Raw genomic sequence first — 14,107 nt, forward strand, 5'->3', positions numbered from 1 at the left:
TTAAAGATGTGTCCTACTATGTTGCTTTGAATAAATTCGAAATGTAAACATAGAGCTTTCTTTGTATTGCGCCAAGTGTCTTTGTTTTAGATCCAGGTGACAGTGATCCCCAGTGTGACAAGTGAATAAAATCCCACTTGGATTTTTTTGTATTCCCATCTGAAGTTGATTTGACCCTCTGGTGTTTGGTGTCAGTCAGTAGTCTGTTTGTGTACAGTGCAACACACTTTTTATTTCTCAAGAAGCCTTGCTGATGAAGTGTTGCATTGTTTAAGACAGATTTGTGATTCCTCTCCAATTGCTGCCTGGAGATCACAAGAGGGGAGAAAAACTAATATGTCCTCGTCGAACTAAATTTTCTTGTGAGTCCAGTACCATCTATGATAGCTCATTCATCAGCCTTAATAGATGACAGGGACATTACAAGTATTAGGTCTTTGTCAGTCACTTCCACAGATTCTAGGGCTTCTTTGTAGAGATGATTTTTTTTTTTTAAACATGGAATAGAGCAGTTACACAGATCTCAGCTCTAAGAAGTGTCTGGTTTTTCTTTTTCGTTTTTTTAAGACTATGTTAATCCTGGCCTTGCAAAAATTTTTAATCGCTATGGATTTGTTAAACTGCCTTTTGCAAATAAGGGCAGTCAGAGAATCTGTGCAACATTTGTTATAATAGTGTAATCATCAAATTCTAGGCTGTAAGAAGCAGTGAGACTAAATAAAGGGGAACTTCTCCATGTGCCTCACTGATAAACCCATTGCAAGATGATTTTAGATTTTGTGTGGTGGAATGTGCAGCCTTCTTTTTTATTCTGCAGGTAACTATGGTAAGTATCAATTTAATTTTGGATTCAGGAAGAAATTTGCTTAACTGACTACTAGATAATGTTTTCACTGTAACTTTTGTTTGAGCAATGTGACCTCTGAAGCAGAGGCCTTCACAAGTGATGAAGTGTCATTCTCTTAGCTTATGGGGATCTGTCCTAGCAGATATACTAATTTACTTTCCACCAGGGTTGCAGGGGGATATGTATCTTATGTTCCTTTAGATTCATAATTGAGTGCTTTCTCTAGGGTGTTGGGTTTTTGTTTTGTTTTGTTTTCCAGGAAGATGCTAGCTGCGTTTTTTTAAAGATTATTGCGTGCCTTGTTATGTATTTGTAAGACTTGATATGCTACTCTTTAAATATTGTTAAATTTCAGAAAAGAGGCTCTTCCTCAGCACAAATCTAGAAACACAATCTTTCGAAGTTTATTTAGAAGTGGGGAAAAAAAATGCTATTTGTGTTGGAAGGTATGAACTAAGTATGGTAAGAATGGTAAAAATACAGAAGTCAGCTGTTACTGCTGTATTGGTTCAGCTGGTGGCACTGAACCCTTTGCTGCAGAAACTCTGAAGCCTGACTTGTCTGTTCTGTCAAGCGGAGTTAAGTAGCTTAGGGTTTGTGAGCCCAAAAGCCTCCATTTGGCGTTATTGACCATGTAGAGTAGGTGCTATAACAACCATGATGTTACAAGCAGTGCCTTAGAATGAAGGTTTGAGTGGAGCTTTGAGTGACTTTCTCAGCAAGGCTGCTGCTGGTCTGGGAAGTCACACTTGGTCAGTGGCATCTGGGCTCTGTGCCACATATTCTGCACTTCAGGTGTACAGTAAAACAAATGTCAGTATGAAAATGAGCAATTCCATTTTAAAATGGCTGCCTGTTATACCTTGGACTGGTATAAGGTTATGTCAAGTAAAAGCACATTCCTCTTCTCAAACTATCAGCTATAGATACTCAGCCCATCTTAGCCATCCAAGCAGACGTAATTATTTTCTCCGTTCTTTTTTCTTTCCCTCCTGAATCCATACAAATACAGCTCTGAGTTGAGGGTGGTGAAGGGAGAGTGTTTCTCCCTTTGGGGTGGCATGTGACCTTCTAATACAATGGCAGCACGTTCTTCAGAGGTTAACTGTGAGCTTTAGACTAAATGATGTCCATACTGCTACGAGCAAGGAAGTGTTTTACTAAATTGCAAGACCAGTCTTCTTATGACTGCAGTAAACTTGCAAAAGGGTACAAAAGAGGAGTTGTTGTTAGTTAATCCTGTAATTCCAGTGTAGATCTGTCAGTAGTTATTATAGTTTAAGATATTTACAGGACCCATGAGGGACTTCAGATCAGTTGCTCTGATAAGGGGTTCTAGTTTTCTAGCTCTTTTGAAGAACTCAGTTCCAGTAATCCTCCCTTTCTTCTCCCTTTCCTTCCCTCCCTGAAGGTCATCACATTCCAGTTTCCTACATGAAAGGATGTTACCAGAATTGTTGCACAATTCCTGTGCGAGAACAATTGGCAGGGTGGTGTCTGAGCCGACCTTCTTTGCATGTTCTTAAAATGAGGCTGCATTCTGCCAAGACAGGCATTTGCTGGAGGATTGCTGCCATCCTGGAATGCTTTCTAGGCCTGCAGTTGCATAGACATGGACAAAACACTGAGTTTCAGAAGATGTTTGGGCTGGGAAGGGATTTTGAGGTCCTGTCTGAATGCTCAAGCATTATTTGGGTACAGGTGGGATTAGCACAGGTACCTGATCACTGCGGTCTCCAGGCACCATTTGGTTTGTCTTTGTTGTTGCAGAGAACATGGTAAAACTGTGGCGGCAGTTCCCAGCGTGCTGTGCTGTGCTAGCATGTACCAGTGGGGTGAACCAGCAAATGTTAACACAGCTGAAGACTGGGCGTATGCTTTTTTGCATAATATTGCAAACCCTCTTCAATTAGCACGTGGCATCACTCTTCAAGTGCAGGATTTTATAGTGGATTAGGAGACTAAATGAATAGAAGTGCAGAGGAGATAAGTTGCACAGGATGCAGGGAGAAAGGAAAGTGAAAGACAAAGAACAAGTGCCCAGTTCTTGTTCAATTCCTGCTGCTTTGTTTCACCATGACTACAGTTATTTCTCTTCAGAAGATGGGAATGACATGTGGTGCGTAGTGAGAAGACACCACTGAATGTGTTTTAAAGTTCTTAGTAATATTGTTATAGCCATGGTGACAAGTTTTTAAAGAGGAAATAATTAAATTGACTGATCTTGAAGTGGAGTAAAAGCTGACAGGCTTGTGAGACCCACAAACCTGAAGAAAGCAAGTGTCTTCTAAATCTGTCTGTTGCTGTAGTAGATGATTACATCTCTGTAGAGAACTGAAAGATGTGCGCCTTAAACTTGTTTATGTCTCAAAGCCCTCTTCAATCTATAAGGACAAATCTAGAATCATAAACTCTTTTTATGGGAAAGCATTTAAGGAAGACTGTGAAGCGATTGCCAACTACAAATTAAGGTTCCTCTCTAATCTTTAGCCTGCAAGTCTCCCAACAATTTGCGTAAGGGTGTGATTGTATAGAGGGGAAAACAATAAGGGTGCTGAAATTTCCTTCTTCTTGACGTGCTGTAAACTCTATGCTTTATGGGAGCATAGAGAGAACATACGTATGGGAGAAGCTGCATTCCTTGTTGTGGGAGGGGGCTGATCACAGCAGTTGTATCCAGCTGTGTATGTTACCTTACCGCTCTCGCAGTAGTGAAATCTCATGCTTATTTTGGTGGGATTGTAGATCACTGACTCAAAACATCAGAAGTTGTGCATTTCTGTATAGGAGATGTAGATGTAGCTCTGTCAGAAGGTACCACAGTAGATTTTTTCTGCAGGTAGATTGTTCTGGACACTTTGGAGTTGATTGTCTCAATGTTAGAAACACAAGTAGTGGCTTTTGTCCCACTCTCTGTAGTATTTTGCAGTAGACCTGTTTCTTTTTATTTTGTTGTTTAACTTCACTTTGCAGTCTGGGGTATTTAAAGTAACCAAATAATTGGTCTGAAAACATAAAAGGAAGCTAGGTTTCCACTAAAGGATCTGATCTAATGTGAGCTAGTAAAAAAAAGACTTTCATAAGCACAAGGTGCCATTGTGTTTTACTGAAAACTTGCTGCTTTGGGGAAAGAAGAATTTAAGCATCTGCAGAAACTCTGGGAGAGAAAAGAATAAGAAATAGTGCTTAATAGAGGAGAAGAGATGCCTTAAATGGCAGTGAATGCTGTTAAAAATACCAGATCCTGCCCACTAATGATAGGCCAAGTTTTGCAAACTTAACAGGTTTCATCCTTTTTTCTTAGGCTTTGCCTTTGATGGGATTTTGCCTTTGATTACACGGTTGTGGGTGGAATGTCTGATACTCTTGGCAATGAAAACTATATAGGTTCTTAAAATTACATTTGTTCTGGCCTGGAGCATAGCTGTGTGGGTGTGGATGTTTCTTTGAGGCCTGATGTTCCTTTTGGCTGATCACCTTAAGTTATCTACAACTTTGAAGGAAGATGATTAATATCTAGCAGCCAGCTTCACCATGTGGCAGAGATCCGCACTGCTGTAGATTAAGTGTTTCAGTATGTGAATCACCCATCTGATGAAGGTAGTGTTTGGTTAATCAGCCATCCAGAAATACACTTTGTGGACCAAAGACAAGTAATTGTAAACGTTACCTATCATAGTCTCATCAATAGCATAGTGCTTAATCTCTTAAGCACATTAGAGTTATTAGTTGATCAGAAATGCATTATCATCTGCTTAGGTGAGATGGTATGAATCTTTTTCTGGGCAATACAGAAATGTACTACACTATGCTAGCTAAGAATTTAATTAACTGATAAATAGGTTTTCCCATGACTGTTTGAATAGCTGGAATATTTAAAGTACACCAACTGTCTAATGTCCTGTGTACTGGTTTAGACAAACATTAAAAAAATACAGAATTGGCTGAATACATGATAAATTGGCTGCTGCTGCTTATGTGAAGCAAGCTGGTTAATCAGAAGTAATCTGTTTAATTTAAACCCAGCTCATTTTAACTGAATAAGGTTAAGGAGCAGCCACATGATCAGTTCAGCAAGCAGATTTAAGCAGGAAAAAAGTAATTTCCATCAATACAGGCAAGCAGAATAAAACATGGCAAACAACTTCAGCTGATTCGACGTTTCCATTAATGATTCAAAGTGTAAGTAAACTTTTCTTCAAGATGCTGTTACCCATGAATGTTGAGCAAATTTTCAATCTTGCTTAAAAGCAGGTACCTATCTTGTTCTGCCAGGTACCTCTTGACAAAAGCCTGATACGGAAAACCTAGGGAATGTTTGGACTTGACAGCTATGTTTGTCTTAGTCCATTCAGCTCAGCCTTATCAGAAAATAAGTAATTAATGTTGCTTACATGAGGGAGAAGAAACTGCAGATTCTGGTGTGCATTTCATTTTAACATTTCCTTCCATAAGCACAAGTGATATTTTCATAGTCTGTACTTTAACAAGTGACCTTGTGTTGCAGTTACACATGTGACTTGAGACTGTTGTGTTCATGTTTTTATCTTAATTTCTTCTCTAGGGAAAGCGCGTGTGCAGCAGCTAGCAGAGAACACGAGGTATTTCAGGAGGCGGCTGAAAGAGATGGGCTTTATCATCTATGGAAATGAAGATTCCCCTGTTGTGCCTCTGATGCTGTACATGCCAGCAAAAATTGGGTAGGTTTAACAGGATACCTTCTCATCCATAGTCTCTAAAGCTAGGATGGTACAAGAATATTAAGACTTTTCTAAATATAAGAAAAGACTAGTTTGATTTTTGGTTCTATGATCATTCCCAAGTCTTATAAAACGTGGAACTTCCTACATGTGATCTTCAGAAAACCAGGGCTTGTAACTTGAGGCAGCAAGAAAACACTTCAAAGGGAAGCAATTTTACCACCATGTGCCACGTTTTAAAAGTTGGGGGCTTTTTTTCTTTTTGTTTATTTGTAAAGTGTGTGCTTTAGAGAGAAGTGTGTGCTAAAGAGAAGCTGAAACTGGATAGAAATGAACATTAAATATCACTGGAGGAATCCTTCAGCGAGCTCCTGGATCAGAAGCAGCCAGCATTTCTACAGATGTACTCTAAAAACTAAAAAAGAAAAAACAGGGGCAGGACACAATGGGACACAACGACCTATATTTGAATCCCAAGTTTTTAAAGAGGTCTGCATTTAATAGCTCAGGTGTTCTTATTGTAAATACTAATAGAACTGTAACATATAGCTTTATAAATGCTTATGAAGTCGTGGGCTGCTGTGTGGATAATTAAGGCTAAAATTCTGCATCTATTAAAAAATTTTTGCAGCATAAACAAAAGGCTGATTTCAAGGATAACTTGGCTTTCATAGCTGCTTTTCAGTGTCTCTGTATAATGCAGTGCTAAAACAACACTTTCAAATTTGGAAAGCATAGCTTCATTTTAAGCCATGCTGAACATGTCTAGTGCTCTTCCAGCTCAGTTAGGCTTCAGTCTGGCTGTGAACTGTGGCTCTGTGAGGCAACAAGCATCTTCTAGCACTCTGCATGAAGCCAGGTCAGTCCTCCACTCTTCTCAGTATCACCCAATTTAAAAAGCCTGAAACTTTTATGGATGCTGTAGAGTCTGCAGTGTGTGCCGTCCAGCACACGGAGGCATGGTGTTTCCTGCTGCCCAGCTGCTCTACCACTCAGTACTATCTTTTCCCTGGAAATGTTCGTGGAAATGTTTATTAGCTGAGCAGTTGGGCCAATAACTTACTGTAAAGTGAGCAAGAACACAGAGCTCTGACGAGAGTTGGGCTTTAGTATCTACTTCATCCTTTCTTTGTTAGTCTGTTTTTTGGAAATAGTTTGAGAGTACTAAATGGATACAAAATGAAGTGTATCAGGATACACCAATTTATAAGGAAAATAGTTGTAGCAGAAGTAAAAGGCAAAGGTTGTAAAAACCTAGTAGGGGATGTTATTTTTATGCATCCTCATAAGCATCTTGAATTCATTGCTACTTCTCAAGACAAGGTCAGTTCAAAAAGGATTAACCATTTCCTGGGACCTGTAGAAACACTCATAAATGCACTGCTATTATGGAAAGGATCTAGATCTTTGTGCCTCTCATTGAATAAGTCACAACTGTTAATTTCTTTAAAGTCCATAAGAATTTGTTTTGTTGAAGATACTGATTGACAGTTCTATGAGGTTTCTGCACCTTCCTTAAAAATATTTGGTAAAAGATTAGATGATCTCAATTTACTGTGGCAATTCAGTGGTTTGCATGATAGGCACTTAAAAAGTGGTACATTCTGTGACACCATAATGTACTTTACTTGAATTAAATTGGTAAAAACAAGCCTCCTTGAAACTCCAGAACTATCTGCTTTGGGGGATTGCAGCACGGGGGATTCCTTGCATAGTCAAACTTCTGAACCTAAACCCCCATTTCCTATTGGAAAGATTTCCAAGCTTAGGTTACAAATCCATTTAGAAACAGCCTGCTAAAAGATCAGCATCCGCCACATACGATCTTTCAGCTTTGTTAGAGCTTAATACAATGAAACCTTTTGAGGAGGACCACCTTGGGATTCAATTTTAAAAAGGCTTTTGTGAACAGGTGTTCTACCTCTAAGAGCAAGCACTAGAAGCTCCAAGTTGTGGTCTTACAGACTTGTTTCAACAAAGTCCTGCATGGGTTAACATACTGAGACCTTCATGCTGCTGCTGCTGCTTTGCCTCCACTGGTATCATTCTGACAATCTTTCTTGTTCTTTCTGGCAGCGCGTTTGGGCGTGAGATGCTGAAGCGGAACATCGGTGTTGTGGTTGTGGGCTTCCCTGCCACCCCCATAATCGAGTCCAGAGCCAGATTCTGTTTGTCTGCAGCTCATACCAAAGAGATGCTTGATACGGTAAGTGTCTCATCTTGTCTTCCTCATGGTTTCTATAAACAGATACAACAATTGTCTATTTTTTGTAGACTGGTTCAATGTTTGGTACACGAACTAGTTGAACCTGATGTTCAAAGCCTTGTGTAAGTAGAGCTGGCAATGACTCTTTCCTTGCTTCAACAATGCAGAATGGCTGCCTACAGCAAATAGCAGGGACTTTCTTTTCCTATTTTAAATTATGTGAGAGAGACAATCTTATTCCTTAGAGACAATGCTTTTTCCTCTTTTAAGAGGCTGTATCTTCCACTGAATCTTTTAGAAGGAAAAATTCTGGTTCTTCTTTCAAGCTGTTCTCTGAACAAGACAGATTTCCAAAGGGTACAGCCCTGAAGAGAGGAGAAGCCTACACAGTTGAACAAACCAGCAGAAACAAAATGGAAGCACATAAGAGGTGCAAGCAGGGACTAGTGACCCAGGAGGAATAGAGACAGTCCTGAGCATACAAGAATGGGGTTAGGAAAGCCAAAGCCCACCTGGAGCAGAGTCTGTCAAAGGACATGGAATGCAGCAGTCAGGGCTTTTGTTGAGGGTATTAGTAGCAGAAGGAAGAGTAGAGAAAATGTGAGGCTGCTGCTGAATGGCATGGGGATCAGGTGACAAATGACATGCAAGAGGCCACGGTACTTGGTGCCTTTATCGCCTCAGTGTCTACTGATGAGACTTGCCGTCAGGGATCCTGGGCCCATGAGGTCAGTGGAAAAATATGGAGAAATTAAGACTTACCCTTGGTGTGAAGGAGGATCAAATAAGGGAACATTTAAACAAACTATAAACATGCACACATCCGTGGGACCTGATGGGATGCACCCACAACTGTTGAGTGATCTGGCTGTCACTGCAAGGCCATTCTTGATTATCACCTTTGGAAGGTAATGGTGATTAGGGAAGGTTCCTGAGGTTTGGAAGAAAGCAAATGTCACCACTGACTTTGTGAAAGGCAAGAAGTGTGATCTGGGAAACTGCAGGTTGAGAAGCCTCACCTTGATCCTCAGGAAGGATGATGGAGAAAAAAGTCCTTTAAACTATTTTCAAACATGTCATGGACAAGGAGCTGACTTGGAGTAGTCATCGTGGAGTTATGAAGGGGAGATTATGCCCAGTGTCTGGATATGATCAGGTGGTAACACTTCAATATGTGAACAGCAAATGGGACATGTAAACAGATATCTCTTACTGTCATGTCAAAAAAATAGATGAAAACTTTTTACACTTTACTACCACAGAACTTTCAAATTAACAGCTGAAAATGGCTCTTTTTAATTTCAGTTTTGTTAGGAAAATTAGTAAGGCAGTGGTGTTGTGCAGTTTGGTAATGTGTATTTAGTGTCATTATGTATCGATTAAACAAGTTGCCATGTATCTGTGGAGCTGTACTTGCTGCTTCTGAGTTGCTTCTGTCTTACAAGGCCTGAGAGATTCTGCCCTGACAGACAGCAGGCTGCTTAAGGAGTTCCTTCCCAGCTATTTGCCCTGCTACTCTTGCCATAATTATCCCAATTCAGTTATTTCTGTTCCAAATAACATTCTGGAACAGTATGTTTGGAGAAGGCCTTCTCCTTTTCTTTTCCCCCTGTATAAAATTAATAGTATCACAGACTTGGCTCAGAGCATGGTAATAGAACTGAATACATTGACATAAATGATGGAGCGGTAAGTTCTGGCCAGGTGGACAGGAAGGAGGTGAGGGGAAGGAAAAGAAAGGAAACTGAAGTCTCTGAAATGGTATTGCTGCAAACTGAGCTACAGCTGAAACTGTGTAAACTTGATGTGCTGGTACTGCCTGAGCAATCATGCAGTCTTGCTCTTGGTTAGATTCTTGGTCTTCTCTCTTAGTGACTAGCTGGAGTCTTTACTGTAACAAGCTGCTTTTGCAGGGTCTACATAAGTACTATACTTGCTGTCTTCCAAACCCAATCTGTAACTTTTATTACTCCGCTTATATAAGCTCTTTTCCTGTCAATTCACTTGCAGGTCTTTCTGCTTTCCAGAAAATGTTTCAAATTTTATGCATTGAACTCTAAAGGCTGATTTCTAGAGTACCTCTCTAAGGACTAAATGCTCTAAACAGAGGAAATTATTGTTTAATATATTAGGGCTTGTCTGCCTAAGAAAATTATTCCAGGACAAAATGAGGTGTGAATTTTGAAGTGAATGAAGAAATCCTGATTTAGCTCAGTATGTGGAGGCTTTGTTCCAAGTTAGTGTAATCTTCTTTAACGTTCAAAACAGCTGCACACCCAGAACATTGGCAAGAGGAGTTTGTAAGGAACAAGTCTGTGTCAGTGACTTTGTGTTGTTTTTTTCTTGTGATGCAGTGAAAAGGGATTGATTTGGGGTAGCTAATCATTAAGGCAGCCCTCAGATCCAATCCTCCTACTGAACTGTGGCAGCAATATCCAGGATGAAAAGAACTGAAAGGAATAGACTTGGAGACAGCTGGCAGAGAGCTTCTTCAAGTCAGTGACAGAGAGGAGAACTTGGTAGCCAATCCATGTCTACGTGTATGCTAACTAGAGCTGTTAGGGCACTTTTTCTAACCAAAATTTATCCAAGTTTGAAGCACAGGGAAGAGAAACTTGTCTTGTAAATGCTTATATTTGCAATGCTTCCTTGTTCTTATTAAATAAGCCTACATGATGGGGAACAGTTCTCAGTTACAATTTTAACTGTTTTATATAAATAAAACGTTCTTGCCTGAAAATATTTGGCTCAGGATCAGAGTGAAGTCCTTCATAACCTGCATCCCTGTGGGCTGGTCCTTTCTTTTCACTGATGAAAAATATATTACACTCTCCTGAAGTCAGAGTTCACCAATGCCACTTCCTTTGTAGTCTTTGCTGGTCACATGGTCCTTTTTGTTTTAAATTAATAAAATCCTAAATCTGCATTCAAGAATAACAGTTAACAGACTCTTTCAACAGAAATTCAACCTTAAATTGTTTCCATATGGGGTCTTTACTTAAAGCTCTGGCAAACTGTGCCCATGCTTTTGTTTTGTTTTTACCAAGGTCCAACTTCTGGTTTTGTCATTCTCCCAACTTTTAGAGAGAGTTTCTTGCTGCCAGATATAACAACCATGAGGGGCCATTGTTTAAAGAAACAAGAACTTGAACTATCCGTCCAGGAAGGAAAAGCATGTATGGATATTAACCTCCATCTAGTCTCAAGAGACGGGCATTTGACCCAGAACATGTTAAAATTGGAGCATTAATGTTGAATTAGTGGCATCCTGAAGAATGCTGAATGTATCTATCTGAATAAATTTACAATTCAAGGGTGTGCAGAATGCCAACCTTTGAGTTCAAAAATCACATTTGACTTGGAAGTCATCTTCTGAACTCATTTCTTTGTTACTTGCCTAGATAATTAGCATTACATATTGTTGCAGATTTGTCTGCAGCAACTGACTTTTGTACCTTATTTCAGAAGTGTTCTGTAGAAAAAAGGAACTGAAGTTTAGGGTTTGGCTTTAAAAGAACATCCTATTGTGAACCAGTGTCTTATCAAAGAGATTGCAACATAAAGAAACTATGAATAACTGAGCCGGGACTTTCCTCATTTCTTACGCTAGCAGATGTTTGATCTCTGTTAAACTTACCATTTGCATTCGGGTCAAAATGGTGAAAGGTTTTGTTAGCTCACTAGCAGTGTTCTAGGCCATCAGTTGCCTGAGTGTTGCCCTTGTGGCAGCTTGCTTTGTAGGGAGAAAATGCTTAGGATCCTTCCCAGAATAACTTTTTTTCATTCCTTAGATTGACTGGTAAAAATCTCCCAAGCAATGTTGTTTATGATACAGAGCTTGCATCTCTATATGGACAACCCAAACTAACCAAATGTAGTTAAAACAAATGCATCAATAGAACTTGTTAGCACAATATTGCAGTTTGCCTTTTGCTATCTTGCAATTTAAAAAATACAGGTCAGAGATGGTGTGCTAACACGTGTATTGTTTTCATAGTGAAGGATACATAAAGAGGAGTCAAACCTCCAAGTATACTTTTTCTGCTTCAGCTTTATTACCCCTGGGAAAGGAGAAACGTTGTTTTCAGTTTTTCTGTCTGTGAATTGTCATAACTTTTTTGGGAATGGCAGTGAAATCTGAGCCGGTGTTGCTGGATGTCACTGTCCTGCTTTGGAAGCAGAGTCAGTCAGGTGGGTGCAGAGTCGCTCTGTTAAGTGACCAGCACTGCTCACTGGGTCTTGAGACTTTCAAATGCTAAAATCAAACCCAAATCCTATGTACCTCTGAAGCTACAGACTGCTAGCACAGTAAAATCTCACTGAAGTAAAATGGCTGTCAGAGTAGTCTGTGGGAATGCAAAAAAGCAGATGTGCTGATAACTCTTGCACGTTTCTTCTGCTGATCTACTGTGATCTCTTTCTCAGGCTTTAAAAGAAATCAATGAAGTTGGGGACCTTTTGCAACTGAAATACTCCCGTCACCGTTTGGTACCGCTCTTGGACCGGCCGTTTGACGAGACTACATATGAAGAAACAGAAGACTGATCTCCCTCCATGTGCCTTGGTGGGGGGAGCACACCCTGTGGGACACTCCGTGGCACACAGCCCACAGTGTCCATGAACAACACACTTCTGACTGCTTAGCATAAAAGACATTTCCTCACAATACTGAAGTGGCCACATCAGCTCTAAATGGCATTTTGTAAATAGGGAGAGGAGAAAAACAAAGCTTTGATTCCCGTGTCTTCAGGGTCTGGCCCTAGAGGTGCTTGGCTTTATTTTTTTCTCATTGCTTTTTTAATTTATTTGTCCCAATGATTCACAGCAACCCAAGCTGGCTGTGGCTGATCAGCTCAGACTTTGTAATCACCGTTAGCCTCCCAAATGCTGGCTGAGATGTCGTGAGCATGTGTGACGCTGGCATGGCAGCATTTCCAGAGTCACTGCTAAGATGTCTGACCTTCCCAGTAAGGAGTGAGCTGACCTGTCTGGTTTTGGAGACTTCCCAGAGAAACTGTTCATTGCTAACTTGGACATATTTAACAAGATGGAAAATCAACCAAAGCTTTTTTTCTTTTGCAGTTACTTGTGTTTAAAACTTGAATTTAGCCTTTTTAAAATAAATGTGTTGTTGACTTGTCACTGCCAGGACCATTGTTCCCAAACATTATTTAGTTTTGTAAGCCACAGGCAGAAGGACTTCTGGGACTGTAGCCTCTTTTCCTTCCCAGTATGGATACTGACCAGATTGTCTCCTGGTTTTGACACTCATTATCCTCTTGATATAGGGTAAGTGTTGGAGAGGTTTTTTGTTGGTTTTGGTTTGGGGGTTTTTGTTTGCTTGTTTGTTTTTTCAAACAGGCTGTGTTTATCTTCCTTCTGACATACTTCTGTTTAAAAAAAAAAAAAGGTAGCTTTAGCATGAGTTGCTTTCTCCAAGTTAATTTCTCTTTTGCTTTAGGACTATCATAAAACCGCAAACAAGTCACTGCTAAGTTCTAGAAGAGTGCACTTGGGATCGAGTAAACCATAGCAAGCCTTGTGCTTCTTGTTTAGACCAGAACCCCTCAATAAGCAGGCCTATACAATGGATGACTGTTAGGAGAACCACTTATTTCATGCAGATCTGTAGAAGAATGATTGCTACCCTTTGCCACACTAATTCACTCTTTCTTTTCATATACGAGATGTTCTTCATTGGCCTTTTTGAACAAGGCTTTTATGCAAAGAGTGTAGACAGCTTGGATCTTCTATCAAAGCTGATGTTTCAGTGAGCCAGCAGTCTCTCAGGTAGCAGCCACGTCTGTATAGGCCTTCTCTGAAGAGAGAATATCCTCATCGCATTTGGTTTAAGGTCTTTATTCTTTTTTGGTTCTGTTAGTGTGAGATCTAATTAATGTTCACTGAGCCGGTTGCTGTTTGGAATCTTTATTTGCATGTTCTGCACTGTCTTACTGTGATCAAAGTTTAAAATAGACACCATTGCTCTAGCACACCTTAGAGGTGGTCTGCTACTTAAGTCATTGCATCTTGGATTCTTTCCGTTGAAGAGGTACCAAAAGTTTTCCAACAGGATTCAGTTGCAGTATAGTTTGTTTCTGTATGTTTACCGTGGACATGTAGGTTTTCTGCAAGTTAGTAAAGCTTTAACATCGTATCAATTGGGCTTGAGCCAGCTGTTCAGTTTGGGTTAGCATGATGCTTTTTGCAGGTGGCTGGAGTTTTTTAAACAGATTCTTCATCATAATGCTAAAGCAGAGTGGGGCTCAAAGCTATCTGCCTGGTGCTGCAAAAGAAATAGTAACATTGTTTAAGTTCTTTTATGTTCATTCTGTAACTATCACGGATGTAGCT

At 40.0% G+C, this 14,107-nt stretch overlaps 1 protein-coding gene across 1 annotated transcript in view; it reads left to right on the top strand.

Annotated features, from left to right (window-relative positions):
- The window catches only part of SPTLC2 (serine palmitoyltransferase long chain base subunit 2), a 76,962-nt gene extending 64,067 nt beyond the window's left edge, over positions 1 to 12,895 (top strand). Inside the window, exons 10-12 of the mRNA XM_065063804.1 lie at positions 5,412 to 5,547; positions 7,624 to 7,753; positions 12,179 to 12,895. Coding sequence (XP_064919876.1) covers positions 5,412 to 5,547; positions 7,624 to 7,753; positions 12,179 to 12,298 — 386 coding nt within the window. The 3' untranslated portion in view covers positions 12,299 to 12,895. The remainder of the gene's footprint in view (positions 1 to 5,411; positions 5,548 to 7,623; positions 7,754 to 12,178) is intronic.
- The last annotated feature ends 1,212 nt before the right edge of the window (positions 12,896 to 14,107 follow it).

Source organism: Columba livia, chromosome 5 (assembly GCF_036013475.1).
Source record: "Columba livia isolate bColLiv1 breed racing homer chromosome 5, bColLiv1.pat.W.v2, whole genome shotgun sequence".
NCBI lineage: Eukaryota > Metazoa > Chordata > Aves > Columbiformes > Columbidae > Columba > Columba livia.